The following is a 23,157-nucleotide window of genomic DNA, read 5'->3' on the forward strand; positions in this document are numbered from 1 at the left end:
CTTCTTAATTTGCCATTGGACATACTGTTATCTATGGAACAGTCATTAGAATTTTTTTTTCAGGCATGGCTAGGAAAATAAACTTGATTTTCTTTCATCTTAACTTATAGCCTAGAATTAAGAAAATCAGCCAGTTTTGAGTGACATTACTAAAACATGTTTGAACACACACATATCATGTATTTAAACTTAAAAGTGGTTTTTGAGATCAATAAAGTAGTGTTATTCTTCCTATGCTGATGGCTACCTTTATATAATATGTCAGATTACAAGTTGTATTGGCTTTGAAAGTGCCTGTGATTTATGAAATCCATATTCTTTGGTAGAGTTGAATATTTAGATTATTTATGTGCATTACCTCACATCTATCTTAAACTTTGATCACCTAAATGGTATGAAGCTGTGGACTTTAATAGATATTTCAGCATATAGACTCTCATACAGAAGTGACGATGTTTAGTATGACCAAAGTCTAGTAATATATCCTTTTAATACTTAAAATGTCTTTTATAAAGATTGTTGCAAAATTATGAAGTTTACAGAACCTTCAGAATACTTTTCATATAATAAGCAATTTGCCTCATCTGGTATCTTTGTTATTTCTTTTGTTTTGATTTTGTTTATTAACACAGAAAAGCTTCACTGGCCTGAGCAAGAACTGGCTAAGAAGTCAATTCTAAATGCCGAAGAGTCACTGATCTTTGACAGCAAAAGGAGCGCTTCACATCTACCTCCCGGAATACTGAAGGACATTTTCACCACTGGGACCAGTAGTTACAATGTCCTCCTACAGAGCAAAGAGGAGAAAAGGCATCATTCACAAAAGCAGTCTTCCTCCGCCCACTCCAAAAGATGTAGAAAACCCAGCAAATCTCCCAGCTCTTCTCGGAGTAAAGATCTTCGGAAGATGAAAACCCCAGTGCCTGGGATGAGCAGTGGCACTTGGTGCTGCCTAGAACGGCAGCCTGCCATGTTTGTCACGACTGCAGTGTCAGATCCGGTCACGTTTCCACGTGATCTCTCTGTTACAGGGAACAGCATAGTGCTGCCACCTAAACCCAAAAGCAAGGTTAAGGCATGCCATTTCTCCACTCTTCTCAAGCCGAAGCCGCAGCCACAGCCTCAGCTGTCGAGAAGTTTTGAAAAAGATGACTCTTCTGTAAAGAAAGTTTGTATACTGACTGCTATAAAGCCCACCAACTTGGAGAAGGAAAAGCTGAGATTCTTCAAGTCTGACTATACCTACAACCCTCAGTTTGAATACGCGAATCCTTCTCTGCCAAGTGTGTTAGCCAAGCACAGCAACGTATCTGACCGGTTTCTTAAGCAGGTAAAATGCTACATCAGTAGTGGTATTTCATGTTTATGTAGTTAAAACAATTATTTGTAATCTTATAAAAAGAAAAAGAGACTTTAAAAATATTCCAATTGTTTACATATTATAATTAACTCCCACCCAGGACATGTATACATGTGACAAGAAATTTCCAGGTAAGTGGCATAGCCTTTATGTAAGCTGCTTGGCACTAATCAAACTCTACGAAGAATCTGTTTTATAGACTCCGTGGCAGTAAGACCCTTTATTAGGAAGAAAGTTTCAGACTCTGGTCCCAGGCTTTCACGTGGGAGCTGCAGACCTGTAGCCATTAGTGAGCCTACAGACGAGGGTGGCCCACACCGTGCTCTGTTTGGCTCTGAGTGCCTTAGATGGACGTGCAGTCTCTGGTCCTGTCGTATTGCATTCCCAGCCCGTCAGGCACCGGCAGGCCTGGGACCTAGGCTGGATACTTGCCCATGAGCTTCTTAGTGCTTTACAAACATAGTTTATCATCATCAAACAAATATTTAGGCACTCATTTAAGGAAGAAAATAATGAAAATTTATGTTATCTTCAAGTCTAGCAAATCCTATGTGAATGGTGCAAGCAACACTCTCCTGATTGCTCAGTGTAGACACACAGCATATAGTTTTGTGCTATGTGTGTGAACACTTTATGTCACAATCTACCTAAGGTCTGAGAAGTTGGCAGACGTTCACCTACAGGGCATCATGTTGAAATCACAAGCATTTGGTTAGATTGCCCTTGTACAGGCTTGTATAACGCATCAGGCTCAGCGTGGCTCGTCTGGGCTGCACATCGTTGGCAGGCTGGTAGCACTGCATGGTTCCACCTGCCTGTGCTGCGTACCGTCTTAACGTTTCTGCTGCAACACGGTTCTTCAGATTTGTGGCCAGTAGCTTTTGTGATGTTATAAGTGACATGGAATCCAACCAGTCATTGAAGCCATTATGTAAAGCTATTTTAAGATTAATGTGATTTTAATATTGCTATTTATTTTTGTTTGCCAGAAGAAACTTTTTCTACTGCATCTCTGTGTTTTTTTCTTTAATCTTCACCCAAGGATATGTTCTTACTGATTTTAGATGGGCAATCACTTTTTATTTAAATGTGCGGAGATTGTGCTAAACATTAATTTAAAAAGTCTATTGCTTTTATTCCTATTTTGGCAATCATTTTGTGATTTTTATGTGTGTATGGAAATAGCAAATGATTGAGCAGAGATTTCACTTATTATGATAATTGTCTGGCCGGTGTGGCTCAGTGGTTGAGCGTCGACCCATGCACCAACAGGTCGCCGGTTCAATTCCCAGTCAGGACACATGACCATGCTATGGGCCAGATCCTCAGTGTGGGGCATGGAGAAGGCGGCCAATAGATGTTCTCTCTCGTCAATGTTTCTGTCTTCTCTCCCTTTCACTTCCTCTCTCTCTAAAATCAATAAAGGAAAAAAATATATTTTACATAAAACCTATGCTTCTTTAAAACAAAATTTATGATAATTATTAAAAAGCTGTTTGCTTTCTTTCCCTCCTTAGTGCTGAGAGAAATGGCTGAGATTTATTCATCAACACTTTCTAATTTTGAGTCTACCCCAACCCCTGCCTGTAGGGAGAGAGTTCTCATTGTTAAATCTAAACGAATCTTCTCTCATTTCTCTGGGGGAAGCCTTCTTCCTGCACTGAGACCACACAGCAACAGCTTTCTATGGCACTGCGTTGCATTTTCACTTACGGAGTTCAGCTATGGAGTTAAGTACCTAGATGGACCAACTTCATTAGGTTAGGAAATAAATTCTGGTTTTTGTGTACCTAATTAGCAAACTACATAGTTAAGGTACTGAAGGGTCACAAACTCGGTGCTGGCCTGTGAAGATCTGGGCAGGGATCGTAACTGATCCCAGAGAGCTGGCTGGCACAGTACAAACTGTAAACCAGGCAGCAGTTCATTTGAGCTACCACTTGGGTCTAGTGTTATCATATCTTCATGATTTTCAAAAAGAAAGAAGATATCTGAATTTAATGTGAAGTCTTCAGTTTGTAAATATTGACAGCTGATTCAGTTAAACAAACAGAGGCCATCCAGACCAGGAAAGCCTGTGTGTGGAGCACTTCATCCTTTGGGTGGCCAGTTTGCCACCTGACTCACCAGATCTGAGACATACACTCTGCTTTATTGAGACCAATGACTAGCATAACATAATGACTTTTAAATATGGTCCTGGGAAAACAATGTCTTGCTTTTAGAGTTTATAATATAAGTGGAATAGGTCATTCATTGTTGTATTAAAACACATGCATAATACATTTATAAAATTATATATCCTAAAGCAAGACAAGTATTCATTTTTTGTTTTTGATAGAAACAACTTGATTGGAAATCAGATACCTTCACTGATAGTGGGATGACTTGACATGAAATTTCTTTAAGGCTAAGTTTCCATTGTACTAGCATTGATGGTATTTTATCTTGGTAGACCTCAAGTTGTCTAAACAATAAAGGGCAGGATAAAGTAAGCCTTCTTTAAATTACACTTCTCCCCAGATGACACGGTTTCCTGTTTAGCACACCAAACCTTTCACAGATACCCTAAAGATACGATTTTTAAAAAAGATAATTTTGAGTTTAGTACATTCCAAAGTAATTTTGTATATTAGATTGGAGAAGTTGGGTCATTTCTTAACCTAACTAGCAAGGAAGATCTTCTTACAGTCAGAGATGAAAACACACCGTCAGATTGTCCTTGGAAGAAAGTATGACCTTGATGACTCATTGAAAGGACACTTTGTTGATCTGTCTTTGAAAACTTGCCTAAGTGCATTCTCAGGTTCTTACCCAAACAGGGTCTCTCCTACAAAACAGCTTGAATATCTGCTCTATTTCTTGCAGTAGGTGAAGAAAGACTCTGCAGTACTAAGCAATTTATATATATCTTATCCTGGTAGCAGTTACCCTCTCATGTTCCCACTCACCATTGTCGACATCCAGTCTACCCAACCCTGATGACACGCGCGTAGAGAAAGCGAGGAGGGGTAGGGGAGGCTGCAGGTGACACCTTTCTTTGTCCCCGCTGTGTTGTTTCACTTGTTCCTTCATTGAAGGCAGATTTGGTAGCTCAGATTTATTTACTTCCTGGTTTCTGTTTGTGTAGAATGTGATTTTTTGAAATATTTTTTTTTTTATAATCTGCTCATAGTCTGCAGTCTATTTTATAGAGAACTGAATTATTGACAAAAGTATTTTTGCTTCAGTCTCCCCTGCTCCCACACTTTCTAAGGTACAAATCTGATCATGTCACTTATTTTCCTGAAAAACTTCAGGGCTCCTCATATTTCAGGAGAAAGCCCCAAATCCTTAGCATGTCTACGGGCTTTCACCCCTCCCGATCTGGCTCGTGCTTATATCTCCACAGTCAGCTCTGTATTCCCACAGTGTCTTGTGCAAATGACCTGTCATAGCATTTATCAAACTGTTACTATCCTTATGTTTCTTCTTCTATCTTCACCACTAGACTGACCTCTTTGATAAGTGTATTTTATTTATTTCAACTATTCTCAGAATCGTGCACAGTTCCTGGCAGTAAATACATGAGTCTCCTGATGCCTGCCCAGTCCAGGAGCTCTGTATTTCACTCTCTTTGCTTTATATAAGCTTTTGACAATATTGTTCCTTTTTGCCTGGAATGCCCTCTATTTTCTCCAGACCCCCACTTCTATTTCCTTCTCCTGTGCTCTCACAACACTCTATTCTCACCTCCAGAAGCGTGTTGCTAAATAATGTTAGTTTATATGTCCTCTCTGCAAGCCTAATGGTTGGACAGGGGCTTAGATTCTAAAATATAAAAAGGAATAACAGTAATAATGATTGGCACAAAGAAGGTGACCATAAAGATGAATGAATGAATGGTCCTTATTGATAGGGTTCTAGAAATTCTGGATAAACAAGAGATTCAGATGTGTGGCCCCAGGGGTCCTGTTCAGCCCACAAATGTTTCTGGGGTGAGCACAGAGTTTGTTGAACATTGGAACATAGAGATGCTCTTCAGTTGCCTCTCTAGACGTCTCCTGTTCACCAGCTTCACTCCGGCCCTGCTTGAGCTGACGGGTGACTGTAGCTAGAGCGCCCCATCAGCTGACGGGTGACTGTAGCTAGAGTGCCCCATCAGCTGACGGGTGACTGTAGCTAGAGCGCCCCATCAGCTGACGGGTGACTGTAGCTAGAACGCCCCATCAGCTTGTGGCTGCAGAGCTGGATGTGGAGGCCTGCTGGCTGGACTGAGTGATCCAGAATTGTTACATACCTAGAGTGCTACCAAGAAGCAGTAGCCACCATTGAAACGTGTATTCAGTATTTGGAATTTTGCTTTTGATTCTGAGAATCTCAGAGTACCAAACTGATGTATGTTTCTGTGTGTGTACCTCATGCTTATTGAAGTAAGCATTTTCAAACATAGTATTCTGAGGAATACTACATGAGAAAGAGGCCATGCAAGTTGGAAAACAAAATATTTATATTCCTCCCCAAGATTCACCACACTTAGTATCATAATAAAGGCCTGGGAGAGTCATGTTTAACTTTGTTTAATCTTTAACATTGTTTAACTTTGTATTTTCCAAATACGTTTGGCCATGGAACCCTTTTTTTTTTAATCCTCACCCAAGGACATTTTTCCATTTTTTGTTCAGATGGAGTGGGAGGGAGAGAGAGAGAGAAACATTGACATGAAAGAGACACATCGAGTGGCTGCCACCCGCACGACCAACCAGGGCCGGGGACAAACTGCAACCGAGGTACATGCCCCTAGCGGGAACCGAACCCGGGTCTCTCCGGACTGCAGGCCGACGCTCTAACTGCTGAGCCAAACCGACCAGGGCCATGGAACCCTTTTAAAAGTAATATCTTGTCCACCACTGTCCATAAGAGGCAGTGTGGAAAGCACTGGCCTGAAGACAAGGCCTGTGGTCTCCTGGGGTCATTTGGTATTTGAGGTGGGGGAGTTCTAGATGGTAGAGTTTACTAAAGGGAGAGGAATGGAGGGAGGGTTGGGGTTGGGTGGAGGTCAAACCAGTTACCTCAAATTCTAAAATAAAAACCCAGCCTTTAATTCTGTTAAAACTTAAATACGGCACACAGTTGGATGGAAAATAGATTACAGAACGTATTCACAGTCTCTCTCTCTCTCCTCGTCTCCTCTTTTTCTGTGTCTCATTTTGTCCTCACAACAACCCTGTGAAGTAAGTAGGGCAAAGATTTTCATCTCCATTTTGACAGTGAAGAAACTCAACCTGAGAACGGTAAAATGACATGCCTAGGGTCTCCCAGTCAGTGAAGTCAGGGCACTCGGGTAAACCAGGTCTGCTGACTGCCAGTCTTTCCCCGCCCCCGTCCTGTTGGTGTCCCTGTTGGGTATAGTTTTCCACTGAGTGAAAACGGCAGTTGAGAAGGGAGATCGTTTTTTGCACATGACTGTTAAGTGGCTCGTGACTGATGGTCAGATTTCCAAACTGCTGAGCAGTGAACAGAACCAGTAGGTGAACCAGAAGCAGATCTGTCTTTCAGCAGAATGTTGAGATGTTTCAGGAAACTTGTTTTATCCAAGACAATGCTGAGCAGTTTATACAGAGATTTTTTTATTTCCTGGGATAGTGGTTTAAAAGTTACATAGCGCTATTTGATTACTATTTCCTTTTTAATGACAACTTGAGTAAGATAAAATTCACAGGCTGTACCGTTCACCCATCTAAAGTGAACAGTCAGTGATTTTCAATATGTTTAGAATTATGCAGCCATCACCACTATCTAATTCGAGGACATTTCATCACCCCCCAGAAGAAATCCTATACCTATTAGAAATGACTCACTGTTTCCCACCACCCTCCCAGCCCTGTGCCACCACCAATTCGCTTTCTGTTTTTCTGTGGATTTGCCTATTCTGGAAATTTCAGATAAATGGAAACATTCACTATGTGGTCATTAAGCCTCTTTTACTTAGCATAATGTTGTCATGATTCATCTATGTTGTGGCATGTATCCGTACTTTTTATTGTTGAATAATATTCCGTGTATCTGTATATTACATTTTATTTACCCACTCATCAGTTGATAGATATTTGGGTTGTTTGTACTTTTTTGGCTATTATGAGTAATGCTGCTCTGAGCATGTATGTACATATTTTTGTGTGGACATATGTTTTCAGTTATCTTGGGTGTACACCTGGTAGTGGGCCATACGTAGCTGGTCACGTGGCAGTAGATGGTATGGCAGTGGGCCATATGTAGCTGGTCATGTGGCAGTAGATGGTATGGCAGTGGGCCATATGTAGCTGGTCACGTGCAGTAGATGGTATGGTAGTGGGCCATATGTAGCTGGTCACGTGCAGTAGATGGTATGGCAGTGGGCCATATGTAGTTGCTCACGTGGCAGTAGATGGTATGGCAGTGGGCCATATGTAGTTGCTCATGTGCAATAGATGGTATGGTAGTGGGCCATATGTAGTTGGTCACGTGCAGTAGATGGTATGGTAGTGGGCCATATGTAGTTGCTCACATGGCAGTAGATGGTATGGTAGTGGGCCATATGTAGTTGCTCATGTGCAGTAGATGGTATGGTAGTGGGCCATATGTAGTTGCTCATGTGCAGTAGATGGTATGGTAGTGGGCCATATGTAGCTGGTCACGTGCAGTAGATGGTATGGTAGTGGGCCATATGTAGTTGCTCACGTGCAGTAGATGGTATGGTAGTGGGCCATATGTAGCTGGTCACGTGCAGTAGATGGTATGGTAGTGGGCCATATGTAGCTGGTCACGTGCAGTAGATGGTATGGTAGTGGGCCATATGTAGTTGGTCACGTGCAGTAGATGGTATGGTAGTGGGCCATATGTAGTTGCTCACGTGGCAGTAGATGGTATGGTAGTGGGGCCATATGTAGCTTGGCTCCGTTGCGTAGATGGTATGGTAGTGGGCCATATGTAGCTTGGTCACGTGCAGTAGATGGTATGGTAGGGGCCATATGTAGTTGCTCACGTGCAGTAGATGGATGGTCAGTGGGCCATATGTAGTGGTCACGTGGCAGTAGATGGTATGGTAGTGGGCCATATGTAGTTGGTCACATGCAGTAGATGGTATGGCTGTGGGCCATATGTAGTTGCTCACGTGGCAGTAGATGGTATGGTAGTGGGCCATATGTAGCTGGTCACATGCAGTAGATGGTATGGTAGTGGGCCATATGTAGTTGGTCACGTGCAGTAGATGGTATGGTAGTGGGCCATATGTAGTTGCTCACGTGGCAGTAGATGGTATGGTAGTGGGCCATATGTAGCTGGTCACGTGCAGTAGATGGTATGGTAGTGGGCCATATGTAGTTGGTCACGTGGTAGTAGATGGTATGGTAGTGGGCCATATGTAGTTGCTCACGTGGCAGTAGATGGTATGGTAGTGGGCCATATGTAGTTGGTCATGTGGTAGTGAATCATATAGTAGTAGGTCATATGTGTTAAAGAGAAATAAACACAAAGAGCAGTATTTGTAAATGCACAGGTATTTCTAAAAATTTGTGAAAATGATTGGAAACTGTATAGGATTAGGAAGATGAGGTGTCTCAGTTGCATTTTCATTTGGAGATCAGTCAACACAGAAACAGGTCATGATAAATGAGAATATTACTGGCTCATTACTTATCTGGAATTAATAGGAGACTTCACTTTCATCATCGCTTTCTTTTACAGTCCATCAACATCATGGAACTGACTTTACAGAAGTATGGAAGCTATGAGAAGTTTGAGCAGGCCACGGGGGGGAGCCTGCTCTCTAGGAGTCGGATCTGGAGCCATGTGAGGAAGTACATGTTGAAGGAAGGCTGCTCGGGTGAGGTATGCATCCCGGGTAGCGCGGGCCGCTGTGGGCACTTCACCCTCCACAGTGCCACGTGCTGTTTTCCAACCTTATTTAGCTCTTTAAATTAGTCACGCAAATTTCTCACTAAAGGCTATAAGTCTGATTTTCTGTTGTATTGAGTTGTGTTTAGCTTCTTTTCTTACTACCCTTTCTGATAGCTTGTGGGATCATGTGAATTGTTTTATGAAAATTGTTCGTGAAGAAATTGCCCCAGTGGCCTCTCTTGTTAGAAGCCAGTTTCTGGTATTCAGCCTTGAAATAAGCCTTGGCCAGCATGACCAGGCCTCTGCTCTGCGCCGTCCTGTGCACCGTGTTAGCAGGGGCTGTGTGAAGCTCAGCGCAGGCCTGACTCGTCCTCGGTGTCTTCTGAGTAGCGCTATCTGTTGTCCCTTCATCACAGTCAAGGCCCGTGAGTTCCCACAGGCTCAGAACCAGAAGGGTCAGAACGACTGGCCTGCATTTCATCCTTTGCTTCTGGGTGGTGTAAACAAAAGGAGGGCCACTGTTTCCCCTACCTTTACATTTTGATGTGTGTGTGTGTGTTTCCTGTTGCTCTTCAGATTGTAGTTCATCTCACCGAGGACCTACTTTCCCGAGCGTCCATGACAGTAGTAAATGGGTGTCCGACGCTGACCATCAACGTCTCCACGGCACGTGAGCACTGGCTGGAGGGAATGCTGAGGCACGAAATAGGTGGGGCAGCCCTCTCCCCTGCTCGTTCAGTGTCGGAAGCAGCGTCACAGAAGCGCTCTTCTCTTGGTTATGTTTGGCAAAAAGTAATGCAGTTGTTAGATTTCACTTGAACTAAAGCTACGATAATGAATGTCTCATTTGGAGTAGATTTGCAGCGCACCATGTCGCTGCATTAAGTTTAAACAGTCATTTCAACCCCCCCCCCCCCCAGGATTTCAGGTTCTTGACCTTAAACTGAAGGAATTAAATTACATGATCTCTGAGATTTTTTTTTTTTATCCTCACCTGAGGACATTTTTCCATTTTTTGTTCAGACAGAATAGGAGGGAGAGAGGGAGAGAGAGGGAGAGAAACATTGACATGAAAGGGACACATCAAGTGGCTGCCACCCGCACAACCCAACCAGGGCCGGGAACAAACTGCAACTGAGGTACGTGCCCTTAGCGGGAACTGAACCCAGGTCTCTTTGGACCGCAGGCTGACGCTCTAACCGCTGAGCCAAACCGGCCAGGGCTGAGATTCTTTTCAAATATCAAGTCTATGATTTTTCCCTTTACAAAAATAAACTGCTATAAAAATTGTTCCTCTTCTGATGACACGTGAGCCTTCGAAGGGCAGTGTGCTCCTTCACACCGGAGCTTCAGGATCACGCCGTCTTCGGCTTTGTTTCGACTGTAGGGACGCATCAATTTGGCTTTAGAACTGCTGGTTGAATGTTGTTTTTTTGTTTTGTTTTGTTTTTTGGTAAGAATGAAAAAAGAATGGCATTTCTTGTTTTCACGTGCCTCTCTTCTCAATAGGCACACACTATTTTCGAGGTATTAACAACCTCCAGCAGCCATGGAACAGTTGGACTGGCCGTAAAAAGCATGAGCTGAAACCGAACAATCCCACGGAGGAAGGGCTGGCAAGTATTCATAGTGTCCTGTTTAGAAAGGACCCGTTTCTATGGAGGGCGGCCCTCCTGTACTACACTGTGTACCAAGCCAGCCAGATGTCGTTCTGCAGACTCTTCGAAAGCATCGGGAAGTTTGTCAAGGACCCCAACACGAGATGGGATTACTGTGTGCGAGCCAAGAGGGGCTGGACCGACACTTCCCAACCAGGTGGGGTCCCTGACTGCAGGTCCTCGGACTTTGGGTGGTTGTTTATTGATTTTGGTTACATCCTAACTCACGAAGCAGAGCATTCGCTCATCTGTGAAAACTGAAGCCTGTGTCACTGAAGTCAGTGCTGGTTTTCCCAGACCACACGTCGTTAGCATCACTTTTCCCATCTTGTTTTGAAAACTTTCAGGCCAACAGAAATATAGAAATAATGATAAAATGAACACTCACTACTTTTTCTCTAGATTCACCAATTGTTAACATTTTGCCATTTTTTTGTTTCTCTCTCTCTGACTTTAAAAACAACTTTAGTGAGATATAATTCACATGACATACAATTCACCCATTTAAAAAGTACAATTCAAGAAAAGAAATCATTGAATGTTAGCTATAATTAAAAAAATAAATTAAATAAAAAGTACAGTTCAGTGGTTTTCAGAATATTCAGACTCATGCAGCCATCACTAATTTCTAACCCCAGGACGTTTTCATCACCCCAAAAAGAAATGTGTACCTAGTAGTCATTCCCCATTCCCTCTGCCCAGCTCTCAGTAACCAGTAATCTACTTTTGTAGGTTCCCCTGTTTTGGACATTTCATGTAACTGGATCAGATAATATGTCATTCTTGGTGACTGGCTTCTTTCACTTAGCATAATGTTTTAAAGCATGTATCAGTAATTCAGTATATTTTATTGCTGAATAATATTTGATTGCATGGATTTGACAACTTTATTTTCCCATTCACCAGTTCATGAAAATTTGGGTGGTTTCCACTTTTTGGCTGTTATGAATGATGCTGCTCTGAACATTCGTGTACAGGTTCATGTTTTTAATTCTCTTTAACAGAAGTGGAATTGCTGAGTCAAATGGTAACTGCATGTTTAACCTTTTGAGGAACTGCCAGACTGTGTTCCCAAGTGGCTGTACCATTTTCCAGCCCCCCAGCAGTGTCAGGGTTCCAGTTTCCCCACAGCCTCCTCTGCTGTCGTTTTCACAGCCACCCGAGTGGTGTGAAGTGATACCTCCTGTTGGGTATGGTTTGCGTTTCCTTGGTGATGAATAATGTTGAGCATCTTTTCATGTGCTTAGTGGCCATTTGTATATCTTCTTTGGGTACCTGTTCAGATCTTTTGCTCATTTTTAAATTCAGTTGTTTTTATTTTTAATTTTAGAGTTCTTTGTATATTCTAGGTACGAATCTCTTGTCAGACATATGACTTACAAATGATTTCTACTATTTTTGTGGGCTGTCTTTTCACTCTCTTGATGGTATGCTCTGTGACTTTTAAAAGTGAATTGTATGCTTCACACTTGATTCCTAAAGTCTTTTTTTTTTTTAATCCTCACCCGAGGACATTTTTTTTTTTTTGTTCAGATAGAGCGGGAGGGAGAGAGAGGAAGAGAGAAAGAGAGAAACATCGATATGAAGGGACACATCAAGTGGCTGCCACCCGCACGACCAACCAGGGCCGGGTACAAACTGCAACCGAGGTACGTGCCCTTAGCGGGAACCGAACCCGGGTCTCTCTGTACCGCAGGCCGACACTCTAACCACTGAGCCAAACTGGCCAGGGCTTGATTCCTAAAGTCTTGAGCATGTGTCTCCTCAGGAAGAAACATTCTTCTCCCCAATGAAGCATAATCTCACACTTTACAAAGCGAGCATGAATTCAGCAAACTCAACACGTGCACACGCCACAGTCCGATTTCCCCAGCTGTTACGAAAGCGTCCGGTGTGGCTGTTTAAAGAGAATCCAGTTCAGGTGGGGTCCGTGCCTGGCTGTGGGTGGCTGTGTCTTTTTGGCCTCTCTTCATTTGGAGCAATCTTCCCACGTGTTTTGTTTCCATGTAGTGACTTTATTTTAAAGTCCACGCTGCGGTTCTTACAGATGCCCACAGCCTGGAAGTGTCTGATTGTTTCCTCATGGTTAGACTCAGGGTAGACACTTAAACAAGAGTACTACGTAAGTGCTACTGGGTCATGTAAGGAGCCACCTGATGACAGGTGGTTTACCCCTCAGAGATGCTAACTTGGATGCTATTGAATGTGGGAATTGCGAGCTCTTTTCTTCCTAAAAGTATGTTTTCCTCTTCCCCTTTTAATTATTAAGTGATCTGTGAAAATATCCTGTTTTCCAACAGTTTCATCTAATGGTTTTAGCATCCATCAGCAGTCCTTACCTGAAGCTATTAATTTCACGAGAAATTCCTACCACTTTATTATTATTGTTATTTTTCTAAAGAAAATAGTGGCAAGGAGTACAATCCCAGCGTGTTTTGTCTTCACAAGCTGTCTGGTTTAAGTACGCATGCTACCCGGAGAGTTTCGGCCTTTGTCAGCAGTGTGAAGGCTGCACATTGATTTTTTTAAATCCTCACCCGAGGATGCATATTCACTTATTTTAGAGAGAGAGGAAGGGAGGGGAAAGAGAGAGAGAAACATCGATTGGTTGCCTCCCATAAGCACCCCAACTTGGGATCAGACCCAAAACCTGGGTATATGCTCTGACTGGGATGGAACACGTGACCTTTCAGTGTACGGGTCGATGCTCCAACCAACCGAGCCACACCGGCTAGGGCTAATTTTTTTTTTTTTTACACAGTTAGATTAGAAAGCAGTACAAAATGCTTTTGAAAAAGGATGGGAATTAGGGAATGTTCATTTAAAAGTCATTTTAACTTTAAGATTAATTCAAAATATCAACAAATTTTCTTCTAGAAGTATTTAAAACTGTTTGTTTGGAACTTGGAAATACCCAAGCCTGTGATGGTTATGTTGCCAGCGCAGCCCCATCCACGTTTCATACCTGTGTGGTCGCTGTATGAAAGCGTGGTCCCGAGAGCCACCCAGGAGGACGGGAAGCAGGGAGGAAGACGGTGCCCTGCCCCTCGGGTGTGCAGAGCCACTCCGGTGGCTTCAGATCGGCCCTCTGCCATCTCCCTCCTCTTCTTGGGCCCCTTGCCTCTGCGCAAGCCTCGCACTTAGATGCGCAGGGCTGGCCCGTCGCCCTGCACACCCTCGGAGGCACAGCACTTCCACTCGAGTCCTGCAACACGTTTGATAGCTGAAAGTGTCAAATGCATACAAAAGAAGAGTGATGAGTGTGCTAAATGAACCCTCATTAAATATTACTCAGTTTAGTAGTTGCGAACATTATCTAACCGTGGTTCATCTGTTCTCCCGAGTTCCTGTTTTCCTACAGTGTCTAAAGCCAACTCCAGACATCTGCCCTTCTACCTGGAGACACCTCAGTGTGAGACTCTGCCTGATTGGACAACTTGTTTCTCACGATCCCCGTGCTATTAGCATAGCTAACAAAATCCACAATTTCATAATATAGCCCTCTCCATAGGGTAGGATTTTGGTCCATTTAATAGAGCTGAAATTTTAAAAAATTTACTGTGTCATGATGGGAGAAGGGTTTCCTTTGCAAATGGAACCCTTTTTGAAGTAGGCTCAGATCTCACGAGTTGTTTCTACTCGTTTTGGTCCACATTTTTTCTGTTTATAAACCTCCATATTCTTTCAAATCCAGTCTTAATTCTTGTTTTCATAAAGAAGCATAATAGCATAGGGAAGAATATTATTATTAGAAATAACGGGGTAAAGGGTATTGGTTTTTTTTTTAAATTAGCAGTTTCTGAAACCCTGTGCTTCCTCATTGCCCGCCTTGAGACCTAACTGCTCTAAACTCCTCCCCCCGGGCCTCCCCACCCAGATACCTTCATTGCATCATGGAGCTAGGGTGGCACTCGGATGGTAGGGGTGGGGGTGAAGGTGGGATAATTATTTATGAGTCATCATTTAAATTGCCAGTGTTTATTTAAATTAGGAAAAAATGCTGTTTTAATTATGAGGAGTGGGAATCTGGAGAGAAGAAATTCTTAAAAGGAGGCTACTGGTCTCATATTATCCTGGTACTTCCAAAGACCTTACATTTGCTGTTACAAAGATATAGTAATTAAATAACAATAAACATGGCAAATCAGAATTTTTTTTATGCAGGACTGATTCCTACAGTAAAGGAGTCAGACATCAGCTAGTAAACACTGTTGTGGTCCCTGCAGGGTGTTTCAGTAAAGACCAGGTGTACTTGGACGGCATCCTGCGACTCCTCCGGCACCGGGACACCATTGACTTTCCCCTGCTGACCGCCCTGGGGAAGGTGAGTGACGCGGCACAGAGTCTCCAGCACCTGGGTCCGCGTCTCCTCCAGCTCAGCTTGTGATGCCGTCAGACTCAGGTTCAGGTTTACGTAGTTTTATCTGGTTGAGCAAGAGGAGGGAGGAAATGTGGTTCTGCCGTGGAACCAAATTGCAAACTCTCTTTGTGGACAGTGAGAGATGAAGAAGAGAATAGGAGATCTGAGAATACAGTCTGTAGTTTTATTTTTATATACATCTTTTTCTAAAAAATTTTAAAGTACTCTGTAGATCTAACACTTGCCCTCTTAATACATCAGCAGGCGTCTGCCCTTCTGACATGACCAGATATTTTTTCTTTTCTTTCCAGTTCCACTTACTTTATTTTTAAATTAAATTTATTGGGGTAGCATAGGTTAATAACATTATATAAATGTTAGGTGTAAAACTCAATAATACAACATCTAAATAGTCCATTGTGTTCTCACCACCCAAAGCCCAGTCTCCTCTGTCACAATATATTTGACCTCCTTTTCCCCCTTCCCCTCTGGTTGTCTGTCTGTTTTGTTTATATCCAACAAAGGAGTGAAATCATATAGTTTTTGTCCTTTTCCATCTGACTTACTTCACTTAGCATAATACTCAAGATCCACCCATGTTGTTGCAAATAGCAACATTTCATGTTTCTCTATGACCAAGTAGATTCCATGGCTTACATGTACCACATCTTTATCCAGTCGTCTCTCAAAGGAAACAGGTTGTGTCCCTGTCTTGGTTATAGTGAATGATGCTGCAGTGAACATAGGGGTACATATATTTTTGTAAGTAATTTCAAATTTTTCAGGTAGATACCCAAAAGAGGGATTGCTGGGTCATATGGTAACTTAGTTTGTAAATTTTTGAGGAACTGCTATAGTGTTTTCCATAGTGGCTGCACCAGTTTATATTCCCACCCGCAGTGTGTGGGCTCCTTTTTCTCCACATCCTCTCCAACGCTTGTTATTTCTTGTCTTATTGATAATAGCCATTCTAATAGGTATGTGGTGTTACCTCATTGCGGTTTTAACTAGTGTTTTCCTTAAAGCTAGCGAATTTAAACATCTTTTCATGTATCTATTGGCCATCTATATGTCTTCCTTAGAAAAGTGTTTATTCAATTCCTCTGCCTATTTTTTAATCGGATTGCTTTTTGTTGTTGAGTTGTATGAGTTCTTTATATATTTCGGATATTAGCCCCTTATTAGAAGTATGGTTTGTAAACACCTTCTCCCGTTTGGTTGGTTGCCTTTTTGTTTTCTTGATGGTTTCTCTTGCTGTGCAGAAGAGCAAGTTTTATGTAGTCCCATTCATTTATTTTTGCTTTTAATCCCCTTGCCGTTGGAGTCAAGTTCAGAAAACCCCTCTGAGACCAAGGTCCATAAGTTTGGTGCCTATGTTTTCTTCTATGTAATTTATTGTTTCAGGTCATATATTCAAGTCTTCAGTCTCTTTTAATTTTTTTTTTTTTTTAATCCTCACTCAACAGTTTTGCACTTATCTTCAGATAGAGCAGGAGAGAGAGAAGGAGGAAGAGAGAGAGAGAAACATTGATGTTAGAGAGAGACACATCAACTTGTCGCCACCCACAGGACCTCACCCGGGGCTGGGGACAAACACAACCGAGGTATGTGCCCCTAGCGGGAACTGAACCTGGGACTCTCCGGTCCATGGGCCGATGCTCTAACCGCTGAGCAAAACCAGCCAGGGCGTGATTTCAATCTCTTTTAATCTATAACAGCCCACCCAGCCAGTGTGGCTCAGTGGTTGAATGTTGACCAAGAGGTCTCGGATTCCCAGTCAGGGCACATGCCCAGGTTGTGGGCCAAATCTCCAGTGGGGGCATGCAGGAGGTGGCCAGTCCATGTTCTCTCTCATTGATGTTTCTCTCTCTCTCCCTTCCTCACTCTGTAGAAAAAAAAAACTCTGTTACAGCCTGCCCCCCCCCCAGCACTTGCCCCCCATCCTTTTGTTTTTCATGACATTTTATTTATTGTTTAATCCTCAACTGAGGATATTTTTGCATTTATCTTCAGATAGAGCGGGAGGGAGAGAGGGGGGAAGAGAGAGAGAAACATCAATGTGACATGGAGTGGTTGCCACCCACATGACCCCAACCAGGGCCTGGGGCAAACTGTAACCGAGGTACTTGTCCTTAGTAGCTGGGGAACCAAACCCAGGACTCTCTGGTCGGCAGGCTGACGCTCTAACCGCTGAGCCAAACCGGCCAGGGCTTCATGACATTTTAAAGAATCCAGGATAGTTTTCTTGAAAATTTCTAGTCATGATCAGATTGTTTCCTTGTGATGAGCTTCAGTTAAAGATTTTGCCAAGAATAAACAAGATAAATGCAAAAATGTCCTCAGATAAGGATAAAAAAAAAAAAAATTTTTTTTAATGGGGAACAAGTTGTGTTCCCCATTGCATTGCATTATAAGGCACTTAATGTCATTCTGTCTCTTTATTGGCGATGCTGTTTGCACTCACCTGGGTAAGTCAGTTACCACGGTCAGATCTCGCCATTGTAAAGGCACCTTTTCCTGACTGAATTAATAAGGAATCTGTGGGATGATACCTGTGAACGTCCCTCAGCTTTTCAAGGAATGGTTTTAACGTCCATCGATGATCTTTGCCCAAATCAGTTCCTACGTTGCTAGTAGCAAAATAGAGGTCTTTGGATTCAGTAACATTTCGCTCCCCTTTTTTGTAGTGGCGTGATGTACTTATTTCTTTTTTGTCAGTCCTTCCCGTGGCTGCCCCTGTGCTTTTTTAAGTCTCCATGTTTTCTGGCAAAGTAAAATGTTCTGAGCTCATCTTAAACACTTTTCCTCCCCACATCTGAGATGAGATGTTTCTCCCAGGAAGCCTCGATTCCTCCTAGTGGGAAGTGGTATTTAGAAAACAAGATCTGAGTACTAGATGTGCTCACTGCTACAGGGTGCTGATGCTGCCGGACCTTTTCAGTGAGCAAATTTTGTGTGTTTTAAATTATGCGGCATTTTAGGCCAAATCAACACCACGGGTTCTTCCACACCTTCAAGCCCATTCCATAATGTATCTCCCTGCTCTTAAAATAGCACATTAATATATTTACTCATTCTCTCTGTAAGAAACTAAGAATGGTTTAAGATTATAAACCATGTCACTATCAACAAAAAAACCTATTTTCATTATACTAGTGATATAAATACTCAAAAAATAAGTAATTTTTATAATAATAACTAATAAAAATAAAATACAGATATAATAGTAAAATTCTTTTTTTTTATCCTTATCCGAGGACATTTTTGCATTTATCTTTAGATAGAGCATTTATCTATCAGCAGTTAGAGCGTCGGCCCGTGGACCGGAGAGTCCCGGATTCGGTTCCTGCTAAGGGTACGCCACGTACCTCGGTTGCAGTTTGTCCCGGCCCCGATTGGGGTGATTGGGGTCGTGTGGGTGGCGACCACTTGATGTGTCTCTCTCACGTTGATGTCTCTCTCTCTCTCTCCCTCCCACTCTCCCTTCTGCTCTATTTGAAGATAAATGCAAAAATGTCCTCAGATGAGGATTAAACAAAAAAACAAGAAGCCCTGGCCAGGTAATTCAGTTCATTAGAGCATCCTCTTGGTACCCCAAGGTTGCCTGGTGAGGGCACACAAAAAACAACCAGTGAATGCAGAAATAAGTGAACAAATCGATGTTTCTCTATTTTCTTCCTCCTTCCCTCTCTCTTTTTTCCTTCCTCCTCCTCTCTCTCTCTCCTTCTCTCCCTTCCTCTCTCTGAAATCAATAAATAAAATTCAAAAAATAAATAAGAAAAAGAAGCCACTGATTTTTGCTATTTTTCAGGTATTGAAGTAAATTTGAAAAACAGTCCACATACTTAAAGTTTCACTTAATACACAGGGAAGAAATTGCTCTTCAATATGTAACTGGTAGTTACATGTAAAATAGACACAGCTTCCTTTTCTCAGGTCTCCTACGAAGATGTGGATCGCTTAAAAGGATTGGCGGTTACTGAAAACACCAGGGTCCCTCACTTCCTGCAGGACCAGGAGCGATACATGGAACATTTAGAGAGGATCATGGAAGTGAACGAACTGACCGACCAGGAACTGAAAGATCTCATTTATTAATTAGCATCCTTGCAAACATAGTAAAATGTATCTCTGTGTATATTACCTTTGGGTGCCCTTCGCACCAGTAGATTTATAAAGGAAGTATGTTTACATGAGTTTTCTGGAGACTGATCTGCAGTATTCAGCTGAATTTTTAGGCTAAGTACAATCCTTAAACCGTTTCCCAAAAATGTTTCCACAGGCTGCAGGGGAAAGTTACCTGTTTTCATCTGACTCTCAACAGAGAGTTAAGTAATGTTAAGTCAGGGGTGGGGGGCAGTCGGAAAAGTTTTCATTAGTCCTTTTACACATTATTTCTCATTCCCAGTTTGTAGGAACTAAATTAGAGAATTATCTCATTTTGTTTTGTAAACACTGTTTTCATTTGCTGAAATATATTGTACCCCTTCAAAATTTTAACCAAGTTTTAGGTTCTTTCCTTCTCTATCCCTTTATATAAATGGTAAGTACAAGTTCCAGAGAGGTTTATCTACATAAATTAAAATAGTTGGGGAAGAGAGAGAATACTTTCCATTAAATAGAGCAACAAACGGGACAGGTAGACTGACCTACGTCCTGTGGGAGCCGGATGGTGACAGTGTAGCATCTACAGAAAACCTGACCATGCTCTGAAAATTGGCATTTCTGGGCATTGCCATTTGATGAACTGGCCTTGTGATACTGGTTTGGTGTACTTTACTGAAATCTTTGACTTCATCAACCCAACAGTGACATAGTTTAAATTTTAAAATTGAGAGTTCAGTTTAAATTTTAAAAATGAAAGTTCTTATTTGCTGCATTTCTCCTGTTAAAAGCTTACCTACCTAGCTTTATAATTTATCAATTTTGATACATACTTGCATGTATATATACTTGGGATCAAATGGTTCTTCAAGCAACTTATTTTCATGATCAGAAAGAATACTGCTGTAGACAACCCATTCAAAATTGCTACTGTAACAGAAAGAAAGTAGAAGAATAAGCACCCTTCCCCCCAGAAAACCCCACACAAAATTGCTACTGTAATTTTCACCCAAAGCTACCTGAGAGTTTATCTTTACCTCAGTTCAGGCTTAACTATGGTGCTAATGAAAAGTGTATACTGCAAAGCCTGGTCCTCGTTCATGCTGAGACATGATTTTAGGAAGTCTTTTGCAGGCCAGGTCATGTGATTCGTCTCATTCACGTATCCAGAAGGGCCTGCCTTGAAGGAGAATGTTGCAGCAGACGACATACTCTACCTGGCGCCTGGTGATTCCTGCAGGGCCGTGATCCTGCCACGGCAGTCGTGGGCCAGGCCCGTGGGAGCAGGAAGGTGCCCAAACCTGGGCCACCTGCCTGGGGTGGGGCTGCACGTCTCCAGGAGGCTGGGGCACAGTGTGCCGACACTTACCCGACACTGCAAAACCACTCTGGACCCCTCAAGCATATTTTCTTGTAGCAGAGTCATCCAGGTTCAGCTTCATGTAGTGTTTTCTGACTTCATCTTCAAATTTATCAAAGGTGATTGTGAAAACTGTGTCTTATTAACTGAAATTGAAGCATAGACAGAAGTGGCAATATCTATGTCCTGACTTAAGCTCAAATGCTTGTGAATTCAACCTTCATGGGCAACATCACTGCTAATCTTATGTATGGTTCCAATACAGAGGAACACAGCGGCCCAAAGTCCTGTTGACAGGATGATTTGCAGTGACTGGTCAGAACTGTAAAGTGGATAGATATTGTCTGTCTGATTTGGGGAAGGAAAACTTTCTTGCCTTATTGCTTCAGTATAAAAACAGAAAAAACATAAGCACTCTCCAGACAAAAATGACTTTAAATCACATTCTCTTAAGACATTGTAAACGTTAGCAATGAACCAAAAAATAGTTTCAGATTAGCAGAAAAGCTAAACTTTAAAAGTTGGGATTGAAGATTTAACTAAGGCTTATGCTCGTTACTGAAATAGCATTATAATGTCAGTTTTATTCCCTAAATAAAAGTTTTAATAAATAGGAAATTATAGCAGAAGTACTTATGGGAATAATTAAAGATCATATTAATTTTAATTATATTGTTATTTGCCCTAGACTATTGATGATTAGGATTTCATCGATTTTGACTACTGAAATTCTAACAGATAGCATCCAATACAAATTCTGATGAACTGTTTGGTTTTCACACAAGATGGATTCAAAGTAAAATTGTTTGCAAACAAAATTCCATAGTCTTCACTTCTCTATATTTTCATCTTTGTAAAAGTGTTTAAAATTTGTATCGTTGCTTTTGTAAATCTTAGGGCATTTTGTGTCTAGATATAATAGAAATAAATAACACTGGGGTTCTTGAGTTATGTGGAAATGTGTGCATGCAAACTTCTGTTCTTTGAAAACCTAATTATATTTCTACTGCGGTATTTCTGTGTTTCTGTGTGGTAATTATTGGAAGGACCATTGATCACGTTCATCCTTATTTATAGAGAAATTACATTTGCCACACTCTGCGTTTCCCTTAGTTCATCAAGTGCTCTCATGGGAAAAGGAGAGAGGGGTCATTTTGTCTTAATTTACCACCCTGTCCACGGAGTACATTTTTATGCACAACCTATGGGGCAGAATCTGTGCTGAGTGCAGAGACCCTCTCATGAGGACAAGACTGTTCACAGCCCGTGAGAGAGTGGCCCAGACCAGGATACAGCATGGCCAGGCCCATACTTGAGAAGCACTTCCAACAAACCATAAACCACAGTCATGGGCCTGCTCATGTGTTTGAAGCACAAAGAGGAAGATGACTTGCCACATGGTGAATGGTCACAGCCTTCTGTCGCACTTTTTACAAAACTTGTGTTTCAGACGTGAGCAGCTTTCTCCCAGGGGAGGGTAGACCACGAATACAGCTACTTGGGACCACACAGGCCTGGAGGTGATCCTCTGAGAGCCCACACTTTGTCCTTCAGGTCTTGGTCTTTGAACTCAAACCTTTACTGCTCTCGTGAAAGCCATGTCAGCTGGCTATGATTTTATCCATTTTTGTTTACAGATTTCAATAGCTAAAGGAATTCATGTCTCGAAATTAATGCCAGGGTGTGAAGTACCAGTGTTTGTCATCTAGCCTGGAAGAGTTTTAAGAATATGTGGGATTTTGAGGACACAGTGGAAAGACCGTGGGAAGAGGAAGCAAGAGGGCAGCCACCTGCAAACCAACGAGAAATGCCGGGAAGAGGTCCTTCCCTAGGGCTCACAGAAGAAACTAAACCTGCCATCACCTCGATTTTGAACCTTGAGCCTTCAGAACTGAAAGGGGTGGCACCTAGGGACAAGAGGACAAAGCAGAGAGAGCAGACATCTGACCACTGAGTGTTCATGTCTTCCCAGCCCTGATGAACCTCACCAAAGACAACCAACTTCAGAAGTGATGTTGGCAACATGGCGGCATTAGATGCTCCTTGTTTGTGCCCCACCACACCCAAAACAATTGGGCATTTATCCCTTCGTGATAAAAGTTATAAAAAATTGGGTATAGAAAGAATGAACCTCAACATAATAAAAACTATCTGTGACAAGCCCAAAGCCGGCATCATACTCAGCAATTACAGGTTGAAAGTTTATCCTCTAAGATGAACAAAATAAGGATGTCCACCCTCATCACTCCCTTCCAGCATAGTTCTGGAAGTCCTGGCCAGAGCAATCAGGCAGGAAAAAGAAGCATCTGAATCATAAAGGAAGAAGTAAAATTGTCTTTACTTGCAGATGATACGTTCTTGTATGGAGAAAATGTTAAAGACTCCACCCCAAAATTGTTATATCAACAAATGCAGTAAGTTTACAGGATACAAAATCAACATACAAATATCTGTTGCA

General features: G+C 42.1%; 1 protein-coding gene across 1 annotated transcript; it reads left to right on the plus strand.

Moving 5' to 3' along the window:
• The first annotated feature begins 665 nt into the window (after window positions 1–665).
• Window positions 666–19,333, plus strand: KIAA0895 (KIAA0895 ortholog). The gene is made up of 6 exons (XM_036247410.1): window positions 666–1,330; window positions 9,065–9,208; window positions 9,794–9,926; window positions 10,727–11,032; window positions 15,102–15,199; window positions 19,172–19,333. Exons 1-6 carry the CDS (start codon window positions 908–910, stop codon window positions 19,331–19,333), a joined length of 1,266 nt encoding a protein of 421 aa, XP_036103303.1. The 5' UTR covers window positions 666–907.
• Window positions 19,334–23,157: the final 3,824 nt, after the last annotated feature.

Source organism: Molossus molossus, unplaced genomic scaffold (assembly GCF_014108415.1).
Source record: "Molossus molossus isolate mMolMol1 unplaced genomic scaffold, mMolMol1.p scaffold_m16_p_7, whole genome shotgun sequence".
NCBI lineage: Eukaryota > Metazoa > Chordata > Mammalia > Chiroptera > Molossidae > Molossus > Molossus molossus.

Bases quoted from the DNA above. Each gene is read 5' to 3' on its own strand.
- KIAA0895 (XM_036247410.1), top strand. From the start codon at position 908: ATGAAAACCCCAGTGCCTGGGATGAGCAGTGGCACTTGGTGCTGCCTA. The intron at 11,033-15,101 runs GTGGGGTCCCTG...TGGTCCCTGCAG, and splicing joins GACCGACACTTCCCAACCAG to GGTGTTTCAGTAAAGACCAG. The intron at 15,200-19,171 runs GTGAGTGACGCG...TCCTTTTCTCAG, and splicing joins TGCTGACCGCCCTGGGGAAG to GTCTCCTACGAAGATGTGGA.